Source organism: Cataglyphis hispanica, chromosome 12 (genome assembly GCF_021464435.1).
Source record: "Cataglyphis hispanica isolate Lineage 1 chromosome 12, ULB_Chis1_1.0, whole genome shotgun sequence".
Classification (NCBI taxonomy): domain Eukaryota; kingdom Metazoa; phylum Arthropoda; class Insecta; order Hymenoptera; family Formicidae; genus Cataglyphis; species Cataglyphis hispanica.
Window position 1 is genome coordinate 6,841,587 of NC_065965.1, and position 16,842 is coordinate 6,858,428.

The following is a 16,842-nucleotide window of genomic DNA, read 5'->3' on the forward strand; positions in this document are numbered from 1 at the left end:
TACTCCTTCCGCGTGCGAGAGACTGCGAGTAAAGTTTTTAATTAAAAGAGAGCTCGCGCGACCTCTTTCCTTCGACGTTCTCGACCTATGTGTTCTGAGTTACCTGTCGACATTGCGATACTGGAATTTTATCAAGCTCATCGACAACGTTATTCAACTCAATATCGATGTGATAAAAATCTCCGAGAAGTTATAAATTAATATCCTTTGATATTATCCATAGGATGCCGCAGAATCACATCAAAATACCTTTATAATCGCAGCCCTTCGGCTAATCTGAAGACGATACCTTCCTTCGAGAAAATATTGATAAAGATCGTTTATCGTAGCTCTCTTTTTATAAATTTTTCCTATCAAATATCTTTGAAAATACATTCTAAATTAAAATTATATCAAAGTATAAGCTTAAAGTTATCTAAAAAGGATTTAATAAGAAATATTTACATTATTTAAAATATATATATCAAGAGACGAGTTTTTCCTCTAAAGTGGCTGTTTTATACGCACAATATGTATGAATTTTCTAGATTTTATTATACAAATCAATGCATTGATATATTTTTCAATTAATACGTTTAAACATTGTTTTATGTCTAATCATCAATGTGATTCCATATAAGCTGACTTTCATAGAGAGTCATGTACCATGCACCTGCTGCATCATGTTACCGGAAATTGCGAGCATGTCACGGATAATGTGAAACCCTTCGATTTAATTCGCATTCCTAGGGTTGTATCCCTGTCAGGTTATTACAGATCGCTTGAAAAGCGATTTACCGAAACAATGTTTGGCTTTTGTATGCAGGTTGCACTTTGCACTCTGTTTTATTGATTTCTTTTTTTTAAATAAAACTCGATCGTTATTCCTAATAGAATTTACAGCTAAAGTCGAAGACTCAACAGTTTTTAAATCCTTTTTTTTTTTTGTAAAACATTGTTAAAATGGTATCTCTGAATATCTTTTTACGTGCAACTTCGCGTTGTATCATCCGTATATTTTTCAAGAGTTTTTCATACATGATCGATTTGACAATTCGATCACATATATACATATGTTCTGTTTTTTTTTACAATGCTGTTATAAAAATATAAAAATTTCGCGCACTAGAAAACTCGCGCAAAACATTTACATTGATATAAAAAAAAAAAAAAAAAATTGAATGAAGTTGAATTTATATCTCAGCTAAAATTTTCGATGTAGGAAACAAATTATGTAGTTTTATTTAAAAAAAAAAAAAAAACCTCGTTGCCATCGTTGAAAAAATGTGTAAAACTAGATGATCGAAGTAATTTAATCGTTAAAAGTTAAAGTATAATATTATAGCTCCTCTTTGCAAAAAAAAATAGAGCCTCCTTGCGACTTTACAATTTTCGAATTACTCTTTTTCTTTTTTTTTTTTCGAGAATTAATACTTCGAGAGAAAATTGACGTGTCACGTTTTGCACCCCCACGTGTGTAAGAACGGACGGGGATATGCGTGGACGGCACTCGATGTGCGCCTAGCACAATCGAAAATTTCATTACAATCCGTTGTTATGGCAGCTGCGTCGTTGCCGTTATCGAAATGGGAGTACGTAGCATTGGCATGCGATCGATCCCGTGGAATTTTGCCACGGCTAGAAATATCGCTGTTTATGGTGAACGTGCAGGCGCGGAAAAGCCGAAGAGAGAGAGAGAGAGAGAGAGAGGAAAAGCATTATCCTTTGTCGATCCTTTCTGCACCGGACGCCTTTTCCTTTTTCTCACCATCTTTCCTTCCTTCTCCTTTCCCTCTCGGCGTCTCGATGCTCGCGAGGATCGTGGATTGTCGACCGAGTGGAAACAGATTTTCGCGTGACGGCATGATCGATATACGAACACGTATTGATCGCTTCCCTCCCCCCCTCCTCCCCCTTCTTCCCGTCGTTCGAGTTAGTTCTTTTCCGAAGGATTTTCATCGACGAAGAATGTTACGATGAAAATAATCGTAACTGACGGAAAATCGACAAAATCTGACCAAAATCTTAAAAATCCATCGACTACTTTTCCTACGAAGTCTTAAGGTACCCGGGATCTGCCACTGCAGTCAGTCTAGATTACGTCAGAAGCGCAGAGTCATTCGAATCTTCCCTGCCGTATTATATAGAATAATAATACGCACGAGTTCTGCATCGCCATCATTAATGTTTGGATGGAGAAGATTGATAAAAGACGTACCACCGATTTTTCCTTTTTCTCAGCTTCTTTCATTGCTAAATGGCGCGAGAAGAAAATTTATCTTTCATCTTTCAAATTGAAATCGTGGAAATAATTTTCCGATCGTTTCTAAAATAAAAATGTACACTTTTACTAGCAAGAGGAAATCTCGATTCCAGGTTTATATTTTGAAATCAACTTTTATCTAGAAAGATACATTCTTCCTCGTAAGTTATACGATAATATCCTAAAATCTAGGACAGTCTTAGATAAAAAAATGTCGGCCGTAAAAATTTGTCGAAACTCGCCTATCCTGGTCTCAACTTTGAAACTTAGATAAAGCTAAAGGGAACAAAAATAATTCTTCCCGAAAGAAAGCGTAGGTACTCGCTAAAATTTACATTTACATCACTGAAAGTATCGTGCGTTACCTTAGAGATAGGGAGCACCGCCTGTATATCGTCCTTCTGTATTTCCAGCCGCACCTGCAGCTTCCGCTTCTCGGCATGATGATGATGATGATGCTGCAGCTGATGTTGCATTCGCTGCTGCAACTGATCGACGCCCGTCAACTGTGAGTCCTTCTCGTCCTCGCCCTGGAACTCGTAACGCACGCTCCATACGATTTTACCGCCGTCCCAGCTTCCGTCCATGCTGTCCTCGCTGGCTTCTAACAGCATCGTCATTATTTCTTCCGCGGATCTGAAACGTGACAACAGTGATTTTTTGAAAAATGTCCGCGTAATTAATGAAAATTAATGAGAAGAATGTAAGCTTTACTAAAGAGAACCAGAGAGAAGGGAATCTCTCTTTACGGAAACGGCTAAAATATTTCCAAACAACCTAGTTTTTTTTTTTTTTAACTAAATTATTCTAATTTTTTATATAAATCGATTTTATATAATTCTTCGTAAAAGGCGTAAAAAAATTCTAAAGATAGGATAGCCAAAAATTGAATAATTTACGAGATATATTATTCTTTAATTTGACATAAATTATGATATGCCTGGCAAAATATTCATTTTTGATTTTACGTCAACAATTTTACGGAATAATGAAAGAAATTAATTGGTATAAAGAAAAGACATAGTTATCTCTCCAAAAAGCGCGTAATAAATAAAAAGAAATGTAAACTTTATTATTCGAAAGAGAAGAGAATCTCTTCACGAGCGGTAAGGAATTTCCGACGAAAATTCGATAATTGCACTTTCAAAAGCGAAGATCAGAAACAATAGGAATTATGTTAATAGGAATTTGTAACTCTGTAACAATGACAAAGTTTTCGCCAAATATATACATATGTAGATATACGAGATTGCTCGAAAGTTCGAGGATAATCCACGGAAGCTGCGTATCACCGGCAAGAGATTCCATTCGTAACGATTCGTATATATATATATATATATATATATATATATATATATATATATATATATATACGAATTTCTGCCACGGATACGAACAAACGAGTTCGTTCATTCACTCGTGCTCGCGCGAGTGTAAATACTCTTCGCGATTGATGCTATTTCCTACTGAGAGAGTTCGTGAGTACGACCGTAAGAATTAAGAGGAACGAAAACTCGCCTGTTATTATCCGGTTGTTGAATTGGCAAGTGGAAAATTGTTGCTCTCGCGTGAGACAAGCTTTGTACTTTCCTCAATGCGCACTAAAAGAGAGAAAGGACGTTTGTCCAAAATATTCTTTACCGCTCATGTTTAGCTGCATATGATTTCCGCGGCTCATTCATATTTTGCAGCGAGTAACGGGCAATATAAAATTATCGTGGAAATGAATTATTTCCACGAAAATTAAACCAAAAATTAAGCATTCATAGCCATGTAAATTTAATTAATACTGATTAAGATCTGTGAATTTATAAAACATAATTAAACGCGGGTAAAAAAATAAATTAAATAAATAAAATGTCACTCGCTGTAACGTTAAACAAGTATCTATATCTACGTTAAAGAGAAAATATTTGGAATTATATGTAAGAAATTTAAATTATCTATTTTTTTGGAAATTGCGAAAGTGCGTGTTTTTTTTATTATAAACCGAAAATTAAACGTCAAGTTCTCAGTCGCCCGTTACGCGAGATTATCGAGATTCTTATCGCGAATCTTATCAAAGGTAATATCGACGGTTGTATCTTCAAGGTAATTATCCCTCAAGTTATACCTGCCCAACTACGGGGTGCAGACATCAGCATCACACGCGTCGCATTCGCGTTTGATCTCGATGCGAGCGAGAGTCGTCGCGCCTGCACAGAATCTCGATAAGCGAAATCCCCCTTCGGGACGAAGTCACACCCTCCCCCCCCCCTTCCCTCTCCACCCTTCCCACCCTTATCGCGACCATCGATCTACGGATCTTGCGTGCGTGGCGGCCGATGTTATCCTCATATCCATCCTTTCGCTCTCCTCCTGTCTCTTTCTCCCCCTCCTCCCTCTTCTCCGGCCTAAGAGATCGACGATCCGGCGAAGCGGCATAAATCGTCGATTTCGCGGAAGTCGAGTCGAAGGCGAAATCAATGCGGACCATCGGCGGGTTAAAGGTGATAACAAGAGAGAATAATATCGCTTCTACCTCCGTCCTGCCTCCTCCGCCGACTTTGTCGCTAACGTCAGCACAATACGACGCTCTCTTCCTTTCTTTATCAGTGCCTCGCGATACGGCGGTATATAAGGCCGATCCGTTCGGCCGTAATTCGTCTTTAAACGTGAATCGATCATGCGTCGCGGCGCGCTGTTCTTTCTCGCGGGTACGCTGATAGCGTTACTCGCGAGCATCCCCGACGTCCCGGCGTATCCCACGGAGGATCAAGACGATGCGTTAACGGCGATGACAGTTGCCAGCGTGGACGAGAAAAATTCGTCACTTCAAGAATTGTGTCATTTCAAAATATGTAATTTGGGTGAAAATGGATCTGGTCCGACAACTTCTGAGATTTCGATCGACGCAGAGCAGAATGTTGATGAGCGTGCGAGGAGAGACGCTTATAAAGATGTCATTGTGGAGACCTTCGAGGACGAGGAGAAGGAATTTCAGCGTGTGAGACGTGCGTCAAAGAGGAAGGACAAGGATGATGATAGCAGCAGTAGTTCTTCCAGCGACGACGATGACAACGATGATGATGAAAAGAGCCGGAAACGATGCGTGAAATCCAAGAAGGATGACGACGACGATGACAATTGTGATAACGATCGCAAGAGCAAGAAACAAAGCGTGAAATCCAACAATGATCACGATAAGGATTGTGATGATGATGATGACGACGATGACGACGACGACGACGACGACGACGACTCCTCATCTTCGTCTTCCTCTTCGGAGGAAAATAAGAAAAAACGAGACAAGAGGCGTATCAAAGATGATACTTCGGAAAGTGTATCATCGTCCGAACATTCAAAAAATCAGGCGAGATTTATCCGAGATGTATCGGAGAATTACTCCGGGGAAAAAAATAATCCGACGAATCGACACGACGGAGAGATCGAGGTTGGCTCGAGAAGCGAATCATCATCCAAAGAGGAGGACAAATCGAAAGAATCGCGATTGATCCGAATTCCTTTATTCCGAACAGCTGGGGAGAATAAACTGAAGACTCGATCTATCCGAGCGCTCGATACTTCTTCGGATGAAAGTAAATCGTCCTCCTCGAAAGAAAGGAATGTACCAAAGAATCGGCTTGTTCGGTCAACCGAAGACTCCACGAGTAAATTGTCGTCTGAAAAAAGTGATAAAGCCCTTTTCCTTATTCTCCCTTACATCGAGGATGTTAGTCGTTCGCACCGTACCGTAAAGCAAACTGACAAACCGCACAATCGAGTGACTCGATCGAACGACGGCAAGAAAAAGAAGAAGAAGATACAGAAGAAGAAGAAGACGAAGCGCCATTGTACGCCCAAGGCGACTACTGTCAAGGTGGATACTCTACATGAAACGAAGCTACCAACGGATCATCTTCCGGTTTGATATATATATATATATATATATATATATATATATATATATATATATATGTAGCATTAATCCCCAAAGCTTATTCTCTTTACGTCACAAAAGTACAATATTTACAAAGAGTTTATATTATATAAAGTTAATGCAATTTGAATATTTTTACTTGTACGTTTAGTTAAACTCTTTAAATCGCAGTAAATATATATTCAAATATAAAATTTATTTGTTTTTTATTAACCAATGAAAATAAAATTTAAAAGAAGAGATCTAGAGTTTTTTATATATGTATATAAATGAATCTGTAATTACTTCTGAAAATTGACAGATCCATAATTATTCGAATAATAATCCATGAATAAAATTTGTATTAGGTAAGGCGTTTTAATACAAGATGTTTTATTTTGTATTGAAATAAAATATTGTAATAAAATATTATGCCATACAATTTCCTTAAGCCGACATACATATGTTGGTGAGCTTAGAAAGATTTTCGCTGAGATTGTGAACATGAGAACAGTTAATGCAACGAGCAATTTAAATCCCTTGCTTCTCTCCATTCGTTTAATTAAAAACGCTGCGAATTAAATTCCGCCACGGAACGACACATAAGACAAATTTCTCGGCAAAGAAGCAAAAAATCTTAAAATTTTATTCTAATATTGTACAACAATCAATTTTTTTTTGTTTTGTTTATATTATTGAGAATTATTCAAAGTTTAAACCAACTCCCTTTTTGACTCCATTTTTTCAATATCTATTTCGGGCAAAATATATTGATAAATTTTTTACATAGCGTTAAATGTTTCAAAGAAATATTATAAAAATTGATTAAAAGATTAATATCTCAAATAAATATTTTTTAATTATAATTACGTATTGTTTTGTTTAAAAGTTGAACGTACGATTTTAAAACTGCCGTCGATCATATAATTTATCTTAACGCCAAACACGCGTCTTATTTTAATAATCAACATTCACGATCGAAAAATGATTGTTGCCAATTTTTCAAAGATATGTGAGGTGTACTTACGTGCTTATTACACGCGATGTCGTCTCCTTGCGCCGTGCTGTAAACGTAGCGGCCGTGTTTTTCGCGTTTACATCGCTCTGGACAATCCAATCTGGACTGCTGGACGAGGCATCCAGGATTTTCACCCCGGACTTGACTCTCATTCTGAAACACACGAAATATTCGTAATTGTAGCGTAAATTCAAGTTACATTTCGTTACATTTTGAAGTAATATTGAATGAATGGAAAGAATGAGAGATGTGTTCGTGTGTAAGATATCCTTTAAAAAAATTTAATTAATGCATTATTCTCCATCAAGATGAATAGACACACACACACACGCTCTTATTCGTTAATTTAAAAAAAGATCATTCCGAACGATTCGTTAATTAACTATCTGTACGTATAATTGGCTATTTCGTAGGAATATACATTGAATCTTGATATTAATTAATCAATATATCCATTTGATTTCACAAGAAAAAAAAAGAGAGGGAAAAAATTATCTAAAAATCCTTATAAAATTTCAAAAATCAAAAATGGAAACGCGTTTTATATTAATCACATCATGCACGACAATTGCGACAATCTCAAGTTTTAGAGCCTTACAACATAATTAATTTGCAATCAATAAACCAATACATGAGGAGCTTCCAGATATTCCGAAATTAACGCACAGTTGTTTAAGAACTGAAGTAGGAAGACTCGCGCGTTAAAAGTGATAGATTATCGAGTACAATCGAGAGGAAAAAAGCAAGAAATAAAATAAAAGAAAAAAAAAAGAAAAGAAAGAAAGAAGAGTATACGCTTGGAATATTATACAAGTCACGTATAAAGTTTTAGAACTGTTTCTTTTTAACGAAAACTTATACGGGTACTCGACTCGCGTGCTACTTTCATTACTCATATCACGTCATATCGATCGCGACTCGCGTTTCTTTCATCTACCGTATTATTAGCCACGTTCTCTTGTTATTAAAAATGAATGAGCATATATAGTCCTTCACGAAGAAGGGAACAAGGATCCTTGTTTCCTTCTTTGCCATCCATGTAGTTCTAACAATATCCTCAAGTGCTTATGTAGTCCTTGAATTTACAAAAGTCAAAAATAATAAGTAGCATTTTTTTTTTGCGAGCTATAAATCAATAACTAATATTTATATAAGTTTCTAGATACAGGCAACAAAGTAAAAACATTTATCTTTTCAAGTATATAGTAATCAAACAATTTGCAACATCGCGAAAGAATTGTTTATACAAAATTTTGTGAAGGTGAAAAAATAAAAAAAATCAATAAAGAAAACTTTTTATTTCCCTTCGATGTCACTTGTGTGTTTGAGAATTCTTAATTATTGATATTAATGATAAAAATAACAAAAGAGAAGAAAAAAAAATAAACCTTTCGATTCGGAAACAATCTTTATTTTTATTTATATCATCACTTATACTTTTACCACGCGATGCACGCGATCGAGGAGACAAGAAAATAGATGAAATACGAATAAAAGCTCGCGATAAAGTCAACTTCTTTCTGCATTCTGGAGAGTATTATGTCCTATTATGTTCTTTCTCCATCTCGTCAGTTATCTTCGGCAAAGTTGTTCGTATTGGTTTTCCGTTCGATCGGACCTGTTCGAGGGGCCTTCATGTATGGCATCTTCATGCTTCGAGTATCTCGGCTGTCATCGCAATAATACACCACGCCCATTATTATCAACGCAATGTCGCGTACATTCCGATGCGGCAATCGCTTAAGAGTCGGATTTTAATTAAAGAGGCGTCTATAATAATGCACTTCTTATTATATCATATTGTATCGAGTCTTTCGGAGCAAATTTATTGTAAAATAATACAATAATTACCAAATTAAATTCTAATAAAATCAATAATTTTTTTAGAATAAATATGATATTTTATAGCAAGATTAAAGATGTGTTTTGACATATGTATCATGTTAAAAGATATTTACTAAAAATTGTAGAAAAGTAATATCTTTCTCTCTTTTTCTTTCTACAAATTACTAATTTTTCTTTGTTTCTTGGAGTTGATTTCAGGGAGTATTCACGATCAAAAGTTTTTGTCATAAATTAGGAAAAATATTAATTACAACTATTTTCTTTTAAGACGTTAAAAATCATATTGGGATACTTTAATTTTTTTTTTATAATCCGGATTGATTTATTTGATTTTTCAAAGAGTATAAATATAAGAAATTTTTTTTCTTTCTTTTTTTTTTTTTAATTTTCACAGTATTTTGCTATTATTGTAACAGCCAAAATCCAGCCATCTTTAAGCGTTTATCGATGACTGAGGAAAGAAAGAGAAAGATAAAAAAGTAACATCATATCTTTGAATTCGGAGAAAATTCCAAGTATACTTAATGATATCTATTTCGAAACTGTTACACAAGGATATTTCCATATAAAGAAAGATCATCTGAAAATTGGCCAAAGGAACAGCGATTTGATGAAATGAAAATAGAATCTGGGACGCTTGGCATAATCATAAAACGGTATGCGCTTGACAGATAGCTGCGCGTGACATTCCTTTCCATCTCGAGATTCTCGCGTAGATTTCTCAAAAATTCACAACCGAGGGAGACGAGTCACGGACGGCTACGCACGTATTGCCACGGAAATTCGACGACATTGGCGTCGTTTGTCTTCGTCGGGATTTATTCCGCGGACGAATAAGATCCGTCTCTCGCGCGTCACGTTTTCCTCATCATCGACTCGCTCGCGCGAGCCGCGAAAAGAAGAGGCCGCCTTCTTCGTTCCCGAACGCTTGCATACTCACGCCCTAGTTACGTGACCGAGTCGCAAGGTCGCTATCATATATGGCGGTGTGGGAGAAGAGAGGAAATCGCGACGGAAGAAAGCACGTCTATCTGACGCCGGCAATGCACAGATTATTCATCGTGATGTCGTGCTCGAGCGTTTGCGGCAACAAATCAGACGTTGCAATTGCCGCGATATAGCGAAACCGATAATCCGACCTCGGGTCCCCTTTGGGTCAGATTATCCGAGCTGTAAAACGAATAATACGCGTCTGATTATCATTCTTATCATTTAAACACTTCGATTTTATTCTCGTATTTTTTTTTTTTTTTCTTTTTGCGCAACGACTGCTTCGACATCGACCCAAGCGGTGCTTCAGTTTTATCGAAGAGAAGCGTAATTATTCTACAGCATAATTCTCTCCTTGACATAATAGAATATAAAGTTACGTATTATTCAGAGTTCAAATTTATCAATATTAAAAAAAAATATATATATATATTTTTTTTTTAATATTGATAATTTTGAATATATATATTGAATATATATATTCAAATATTGAATATATTGAATATATATATATATATATATATATATATATATATATATATATATATATATATACGGAATCGAAAGAGAGTATCGTAGATTACGCTACGAGAGTCCGTAATAATTTATTCACGATATACCCTGTTACTGACGTGTCAACGTGCATGCCCTTAAGCTCACGACTCCGTATGTATCTCGGTCTCGAGGTCATTCTTAATTCAACGAGGATTTTCAAGCGCGCGCGAGAGTGCGACCGTAAGCGGATCTCGCGGCAAGCGGAAAAGTCCACCGAGAAAGAAATTCGGGACGTATATATTTTCCGAGACAGGATATTGCCTCTTCGACGTCACTTCGGCGTATTTGCCGAGTCGAAGAAGCGGCCGACTAATTCTTATTTAAGGATGTCATCCATCGGACGCTCTCCATAATAATAACTCAATTTGCCTCGAAAACGATAGTAGGATGAGCCTTCACCCTTTGCCCTTATCACCTAGAGAGAGTGTGTGTGCGTGTGTGTGTGTGAGAGAGAGAGAGAGAGAGAGAGAAAGCGTATCTTTTTTCCTCAGCTTATACGCGTCGTCGTAATCCCCGCATCACATGCGGGGGATCGTAGGAGGAATTCAAAGCGCGGAAACGACGTTTCCAAGAGACGACGGCATAAAATATTCCCAAGGCGAAATGTCGCCTCGAGGGCGAGGGCGAGATTTTCTGATTTGTCGTCCGCTTCTGCGGATGATATCCTACATTAAGAGGGGGACACGATTTTCGGTAGCGCACGCTTCGGTCGAGGTACAAAGGTTCATTTATAAGCGAAGGAAACATCCTCTCCTCTTTTCGTCACGTTATTATTACACGTGTATGCGCCTGTGCGCGCATTCCGCTCGCTTCTTCAGCAAAGTTTCAGATTAATCGGCCGCAAACTGTCAAGTTATCTAGGATCTCTTCGCTTCGCTTCAAAATTCCGCCGGCGTCAGATGTTGCATAACGTATGGCGATGTGCACGCTGCGGCGCATACACACACACACACACACACACATACACACATACACGGAAACGTGTTAACTTTATTCCCGACAATATCGCACCACCACATAGCGGCGAGGAGATATGCGCGTGTTCCATATATCTGACAATGGGAAGAAACTCCAGTTGTATTCTCTCCGTGTCTCGGGCAATTTAAGTGTACAAAAAGAAGCTGTAATTGCTGGCGTCTCTCTGCGCAGCAACTCGCTTTCTCTCTTTCGACAATTCATTTACATATCTCCGATCTTAATCGTTTCGCTAACTTCGGATACGGAAGTTTAATTAAATAATCTGCATTTAAGTTGAGAGTTAAACTGCGCGTGACAAAAACTCAAAGACCTAAAAACATCAATGTATTGCGCGAATCAGATGACAAAGTGCTGAATGAAAATTTATTGTGACGAAAGCAATGAAAACAGCGGCCCTTTATACATATTATAATTTTTATACATATTTTTGATTAAGAAATATAAACGAGATATTATATACAAATTAATGGTATTATTCCTTACACATCCTTTGTAATTTTTTCGTTATTTATTTATTTACATTTTCTCGCACAATTCTATTAAATTTGTATCCATTTCTTATTTATTAACAATAAAAATTAAATCTAATAGCCGAGATATTTTTGATTAGCACTTACCGGTGGCAAGTGATGATCTATGAGATAAGAAGATGAAAACTAGTAGAGAAAGACAACGCGAAATGGATGATGAATATCGGTCATCGTTAAACGGCCGGGCAAACCAATTACAAGTTCCAGATCAAGTTATTTCCGCGAGCCTATCTCGCATTTACATACAAATCAGCGATGTGCGAAGCGACGAGGAATGCGCGCTATCCGGAGAGCGACCTCGAATCTACAAACACGTATGTATGCTCTCTCACGTTGACAAATGACCAAATGTCGCTCCAAATGTAGCTACCCGTTTATTCAATGATCGTCGCCGATCCCTCCCTCTCAGCCCCTTCCCTGCGTGTTTTTTTGGCCGATCGATATTCGCGATGGCATGTATGCATAAAATCACTTGCAAATCTGCACGTATCGCGCGATAAAAGTTTTCTGAAATTTAAAAATTTTTTTACACAGTATCTATATAAATCTCGTGAGAATATCTTCCAGATATTTTTGTTCAAAATTGCAGATAAATATTTTAGAGATTTTTTTTGATGATACTAAGATAATTTTTTTCTATCGCATGCGTTTTTTTATTCATATGGAAGAAAAATAAACAAAGCCTCTTAAGTCTCAAAAGCTAGATTTATAAATGTACTGGCAAGAATAATTTTCCTAAGATCAACATTTTCCACTTGCATAATATTATCACATTAAAAATTGCGTAATGCTTATTCAATATTTTGTTACAAGATATTAAATACATAAACAGAGATAAATACATGTGTGCAATTATCAAAGAGGGAACATTTTTTCAAAAATTCCATGAGAATTCCTTGATTTTTCCAGATACAAAACAAATACCTGAGAAATCCAGATGTTTTTATATTTTTTCAAGAGATAGACACCCTGAATATAAGATCGATTTTTGCAAGTGATTTTGGGATTATAAATGCCGATCGTGTCTCTCGATACTTGATATGTAAATATTGACGACTCTGTCATAGTCGTGGAGAAAAATCCAAAACATTTTTCTTCATCGAAAAAAAAAAAAATGTATCCTTAATTTTCGATACCTGCGATTGCAAGAAAATGCGCGATAACCGGGAACGATGCAATGCCGAGGAGGTGACTCATGGCCGGAACAGTGCGGTTTACGAGAGGCGGGCTCGTAGAAAATCTACAGTTTAACGCGGCTGGCTAAGAGCCTTAGATTAAGGTTGCGAGACATAAAAAGCGGCATAAAGCCCGGACCTCGACACGGACAAGGGCTGCGATTAGCCCTTAGCAAGCTCTTTAACGCGTGAAGAAATTTTCGCTCGCCTTCCCTCGAACGAGTTTTTTCCCCGACGGCTTTTATACGGGGTAGTTCGCGTTTAAAGTATTTACGAGAGATTCGAACGAGCGTATCCTTTCTCTTCTTTCCAAATTTGGAGAATTACATTAAATAAAAGAGCAATGTGTGAATAGAAAGAATATATTATAATTGTAATATTTGATTTTTTTCCCTTATTAGAACATAAATATTTTCTTAATTAGATAGCTGTACTAATAATTTAAAATGTTTTTTTTAAAACAAAAGAGTGCGAGTAAAAATTGAAAAATAATAAACTTTTTATTTGTCATATAAAATATTTGTAAAAGATATTTGCATAAAAACGTTCCTAATTAAAATAATTTATGTAATAGAAAACGCGCGCCAAATTTTTCCCATATTACGAGAACTATTAGCATTATATGCATGACATGATTAAAAAAAAAAAAAAAAAGAAAGAAAGGAGATCGAAATTTATCTTTATCTATATAAGTCTCAGCTTTCATAAAAATGTACGACCGTATTTTTTTAATTCGCATAAAGCGGCGGAACGACAAGACTATGTTCGGCTACGCAGATTCCTGCACATGTAAACAAGCATTTATGTTTTAAAATCGCTTCTGAATGTAGAAATTGAGAAGATAATCTCGATAACCTGCGACCTCCGTCCAACGAATGCAACTATTGATTCCGTTTATTTTACGCGTTATCTCATCATCCAAACGGGTCATACTACATGGCGATTTGGATGCAAAATACAAAATTGCGCGAATAATATTTCGAAAATATACAACAAATTTTGATTTAATGCTGATGGCGTAGTAGCCATAAAAATAGCGAAATAGTTTACGGAATTGTCGCCAAAAAATATGACAAAATATTTATGAGATAAGCGTTATTTATAAAGATTTAATAATCGATTTGATCCTTTAAAAATTCATACAGCGAGCATACTATAATAGAGCGAGTTAAATAATTTATACCATATTTAACCATGTAGAAACTCGTTTTAAAACTCGTTATGTTTGCGAGTTTATAAATTTTAAACAAGCCATATTTCTCTATCTCGAAATATATATATATATATATATATATATATATATATATATATATATATTTCAATCCAACAATATATTATAAATTCACAAAAAAAAGTATATAACGCGCAAATTAAAATTCTCTTCAAAATTCTATTTTTGAATCGCTGAAAAAGGATATCTCGCGATATCTATAATATGCATGTACAACGTCAGTTTAATTAATCTAGTTAATTATTTAAGTTTTACTATGCGCGATTGTATGGAGAGCCGATGCGAAGAGTCTTTTATTATTAAGCGATTTTGCGCGGTTCTCATAGCCCGCTGTAAGTTTATCATTTCGTCATTATTCCGCTTATCTTAGCTTGTAAAGTGCAAGCGTTCTACGACGCTATCGTTATCGAAACGGCAGAGAGGCATCTCCGACGAGTACAGGTCGCATTCTTTTAAAGAGCCAACGACACGTTTTCTCACGCGGACTCGCTGCTAGTCCACGCTCAAGTGTATCTTCCTTCCCCTGCATTCCGCGTCGCGGAACTTTCAAGTGCTTACTAACAACAGACGAGCTTGTAACTTTGCCCACCGGCTTACTTGACAATTCATCCAATTAGGAGATCTTTCAACTCCTGCCGAGGGGACGCTACCGACTCACTTTCCGACCGCGAGAGAAAGAGAGAAGGAACGATAGAGCGGGGATATAAAACGTTCCTCGCCAAATACACGCGGTGGAAAAAAAAGTTGATGCACAAAGTGATGAATGACGACGTTGCGTCTCTTGCATATAATCGTCTCCGGAAGCGATTAAATCGGACATCATAACCGTCTTTTTGGTGGTGATGGAGGCCAATTAATCATGGATTTATGTTGAATCTCATCAATAATTATTTAGAAAAATTTATAAGCTTCTCGATGTGTTTCTAATATAATTAGAAGTGAGATTAAGGCGAGCAAACTAAACAAATCGCTTCACTTTTTATTCTAGCTATTCTATCCGTACATCGTCTTCTCAAAAGATACACATAAAACTCGCACAGTTACCTACCTCAGGATAACAGCGACGATTAACTGCCGCGGGTCCATTATTTTGGCAGGATGCAAAAACGCCGGGACGTGTAGTCTGGATCTCGGATAGAGCGGCCCGTGCGGTACTAGCAGCGTAAGCATGTCGTCCGCTCTTAGCTCCTTGTAATCCGCCCTGTTCGGCGCCAGCGGCACTTGACCCAAAGGAGTGACGGGTTGAATCTGCACCCTGGGCCTGCAGAAACCCGATCCGTCGACCGAGCCGCCGCCGCCGCCGTCACCGGCGAGACCGCCGCCGCCGCTGCCGCCGCCGCCGCCGCCGCCGCCGCCACCACCTTCCTCCGTACGCGGTTCTAGGACGGAGTAAGCGACCTGGATCAATCGCGGCAGACTCTTGGCGACCTTGACACGACCGGAGGCATCGGGCGGCGGCAACGGCGCCCACCAATCCGCCGGTATGGTGATTTGCGCGAGGCACACGCCGTTTTCGCCGTCGGGGCTGCAGGCGGCCGTCAGCGCGGAAGATGTAGATGAGGATGAAGAAGAGGAGGATGAAGAGGAGGAGGACGAGGAAGAAGAATATCCGCGTCCATTGCTGATTCTGCCCGCGTTGCTGCGCGACGGACTGGCCAGACTGGCGTGCAGGACCACGCAGACCCGCTGATGGCGCGCCATCAGCACCTGACGCCTACCCCCGGTCTCGCTGCCGGCGTGGAACAGCACCCTGAGCACGGGCGAGTCGCGCGGCACGCTGTTGCCCACCAGATGGGCCGACATGTCCAAGTGACGGGCGCCGAGTTCCTGCGCGTCCAGGATCGTCGCCGCCGTGAGATTGCGTCGCGTTTCCGGTGCCGGTAACGCGTCCAGCGGATCGGGAACTATGTAACGCGCCGGCACGGTCTGCTTGGTGCTGAAGGGCCCGTACGTGGCCCGCACCGACACCGGCTCGCTCGTCTGGAAGACGGTGAACTTGTCGATCGAGAGGACGGAGCCCGGCGGCGGCGATGGTACCGCGCTCGCCGCATTGTTGTTATTATTATTGTTGTTGTTGTTGCTCGACGAGCTTGTTGACAGCGCCGGGACGGTGTCTGATATGCCGCGGGCCGGATAATATTGTCGCTGCGTGTGCTTCAGGAAGAATCCGCCATCCTTATTCTCGAAGTGAACCTCCACTGACGCCGCCACGTCTAAAGATAAAAATAGAAATAATGAGGTCAGATGCGAGTTTTGACTTGACGATTGTGTTCGAATTATTCCATTTACAATTAGATGTATGTTGATGCGTAACATCTCAATGCTGATAAATCGCACGTATCATATAAAGACTTTCTTCGGCATTTCAATCTTATTTACA

General features: G+C 38.4%; 1 protein-coding gene across 2 annotated transcripts in view; it reads right to left on the reverse strand.

Annotated features, from left to right (window-relative positions):
* Positions 1-16,842, reverse strand: part of LOC126853429 (transmembrane protein 132E) — a 101,510-nt gene that overhangs the window by 15,609 nt on the left and 69,059 nt on the right. For both annotated transcript variants that reach the window (XM_050599156.1, XM_050599157.1), the window contains exons 2-4: positions 15,511-16,675; positions 7,168-7,311; positions 2,608-2,878 (exon numbers count right to left, since the gene is read on the reverse strand). In XM_050599156.1, the coding sequence (XP_050455113.1) occupies positions 2,608-2,878; positions 7,168-7,311; positions 15,511-16,675 (1,580 nt within the window). The remainder of the gene's footprint in view (positions 1-2,607; positions 2,879-7,167; positions 7,312-15,510; positions 16,676-16,842) is intronic.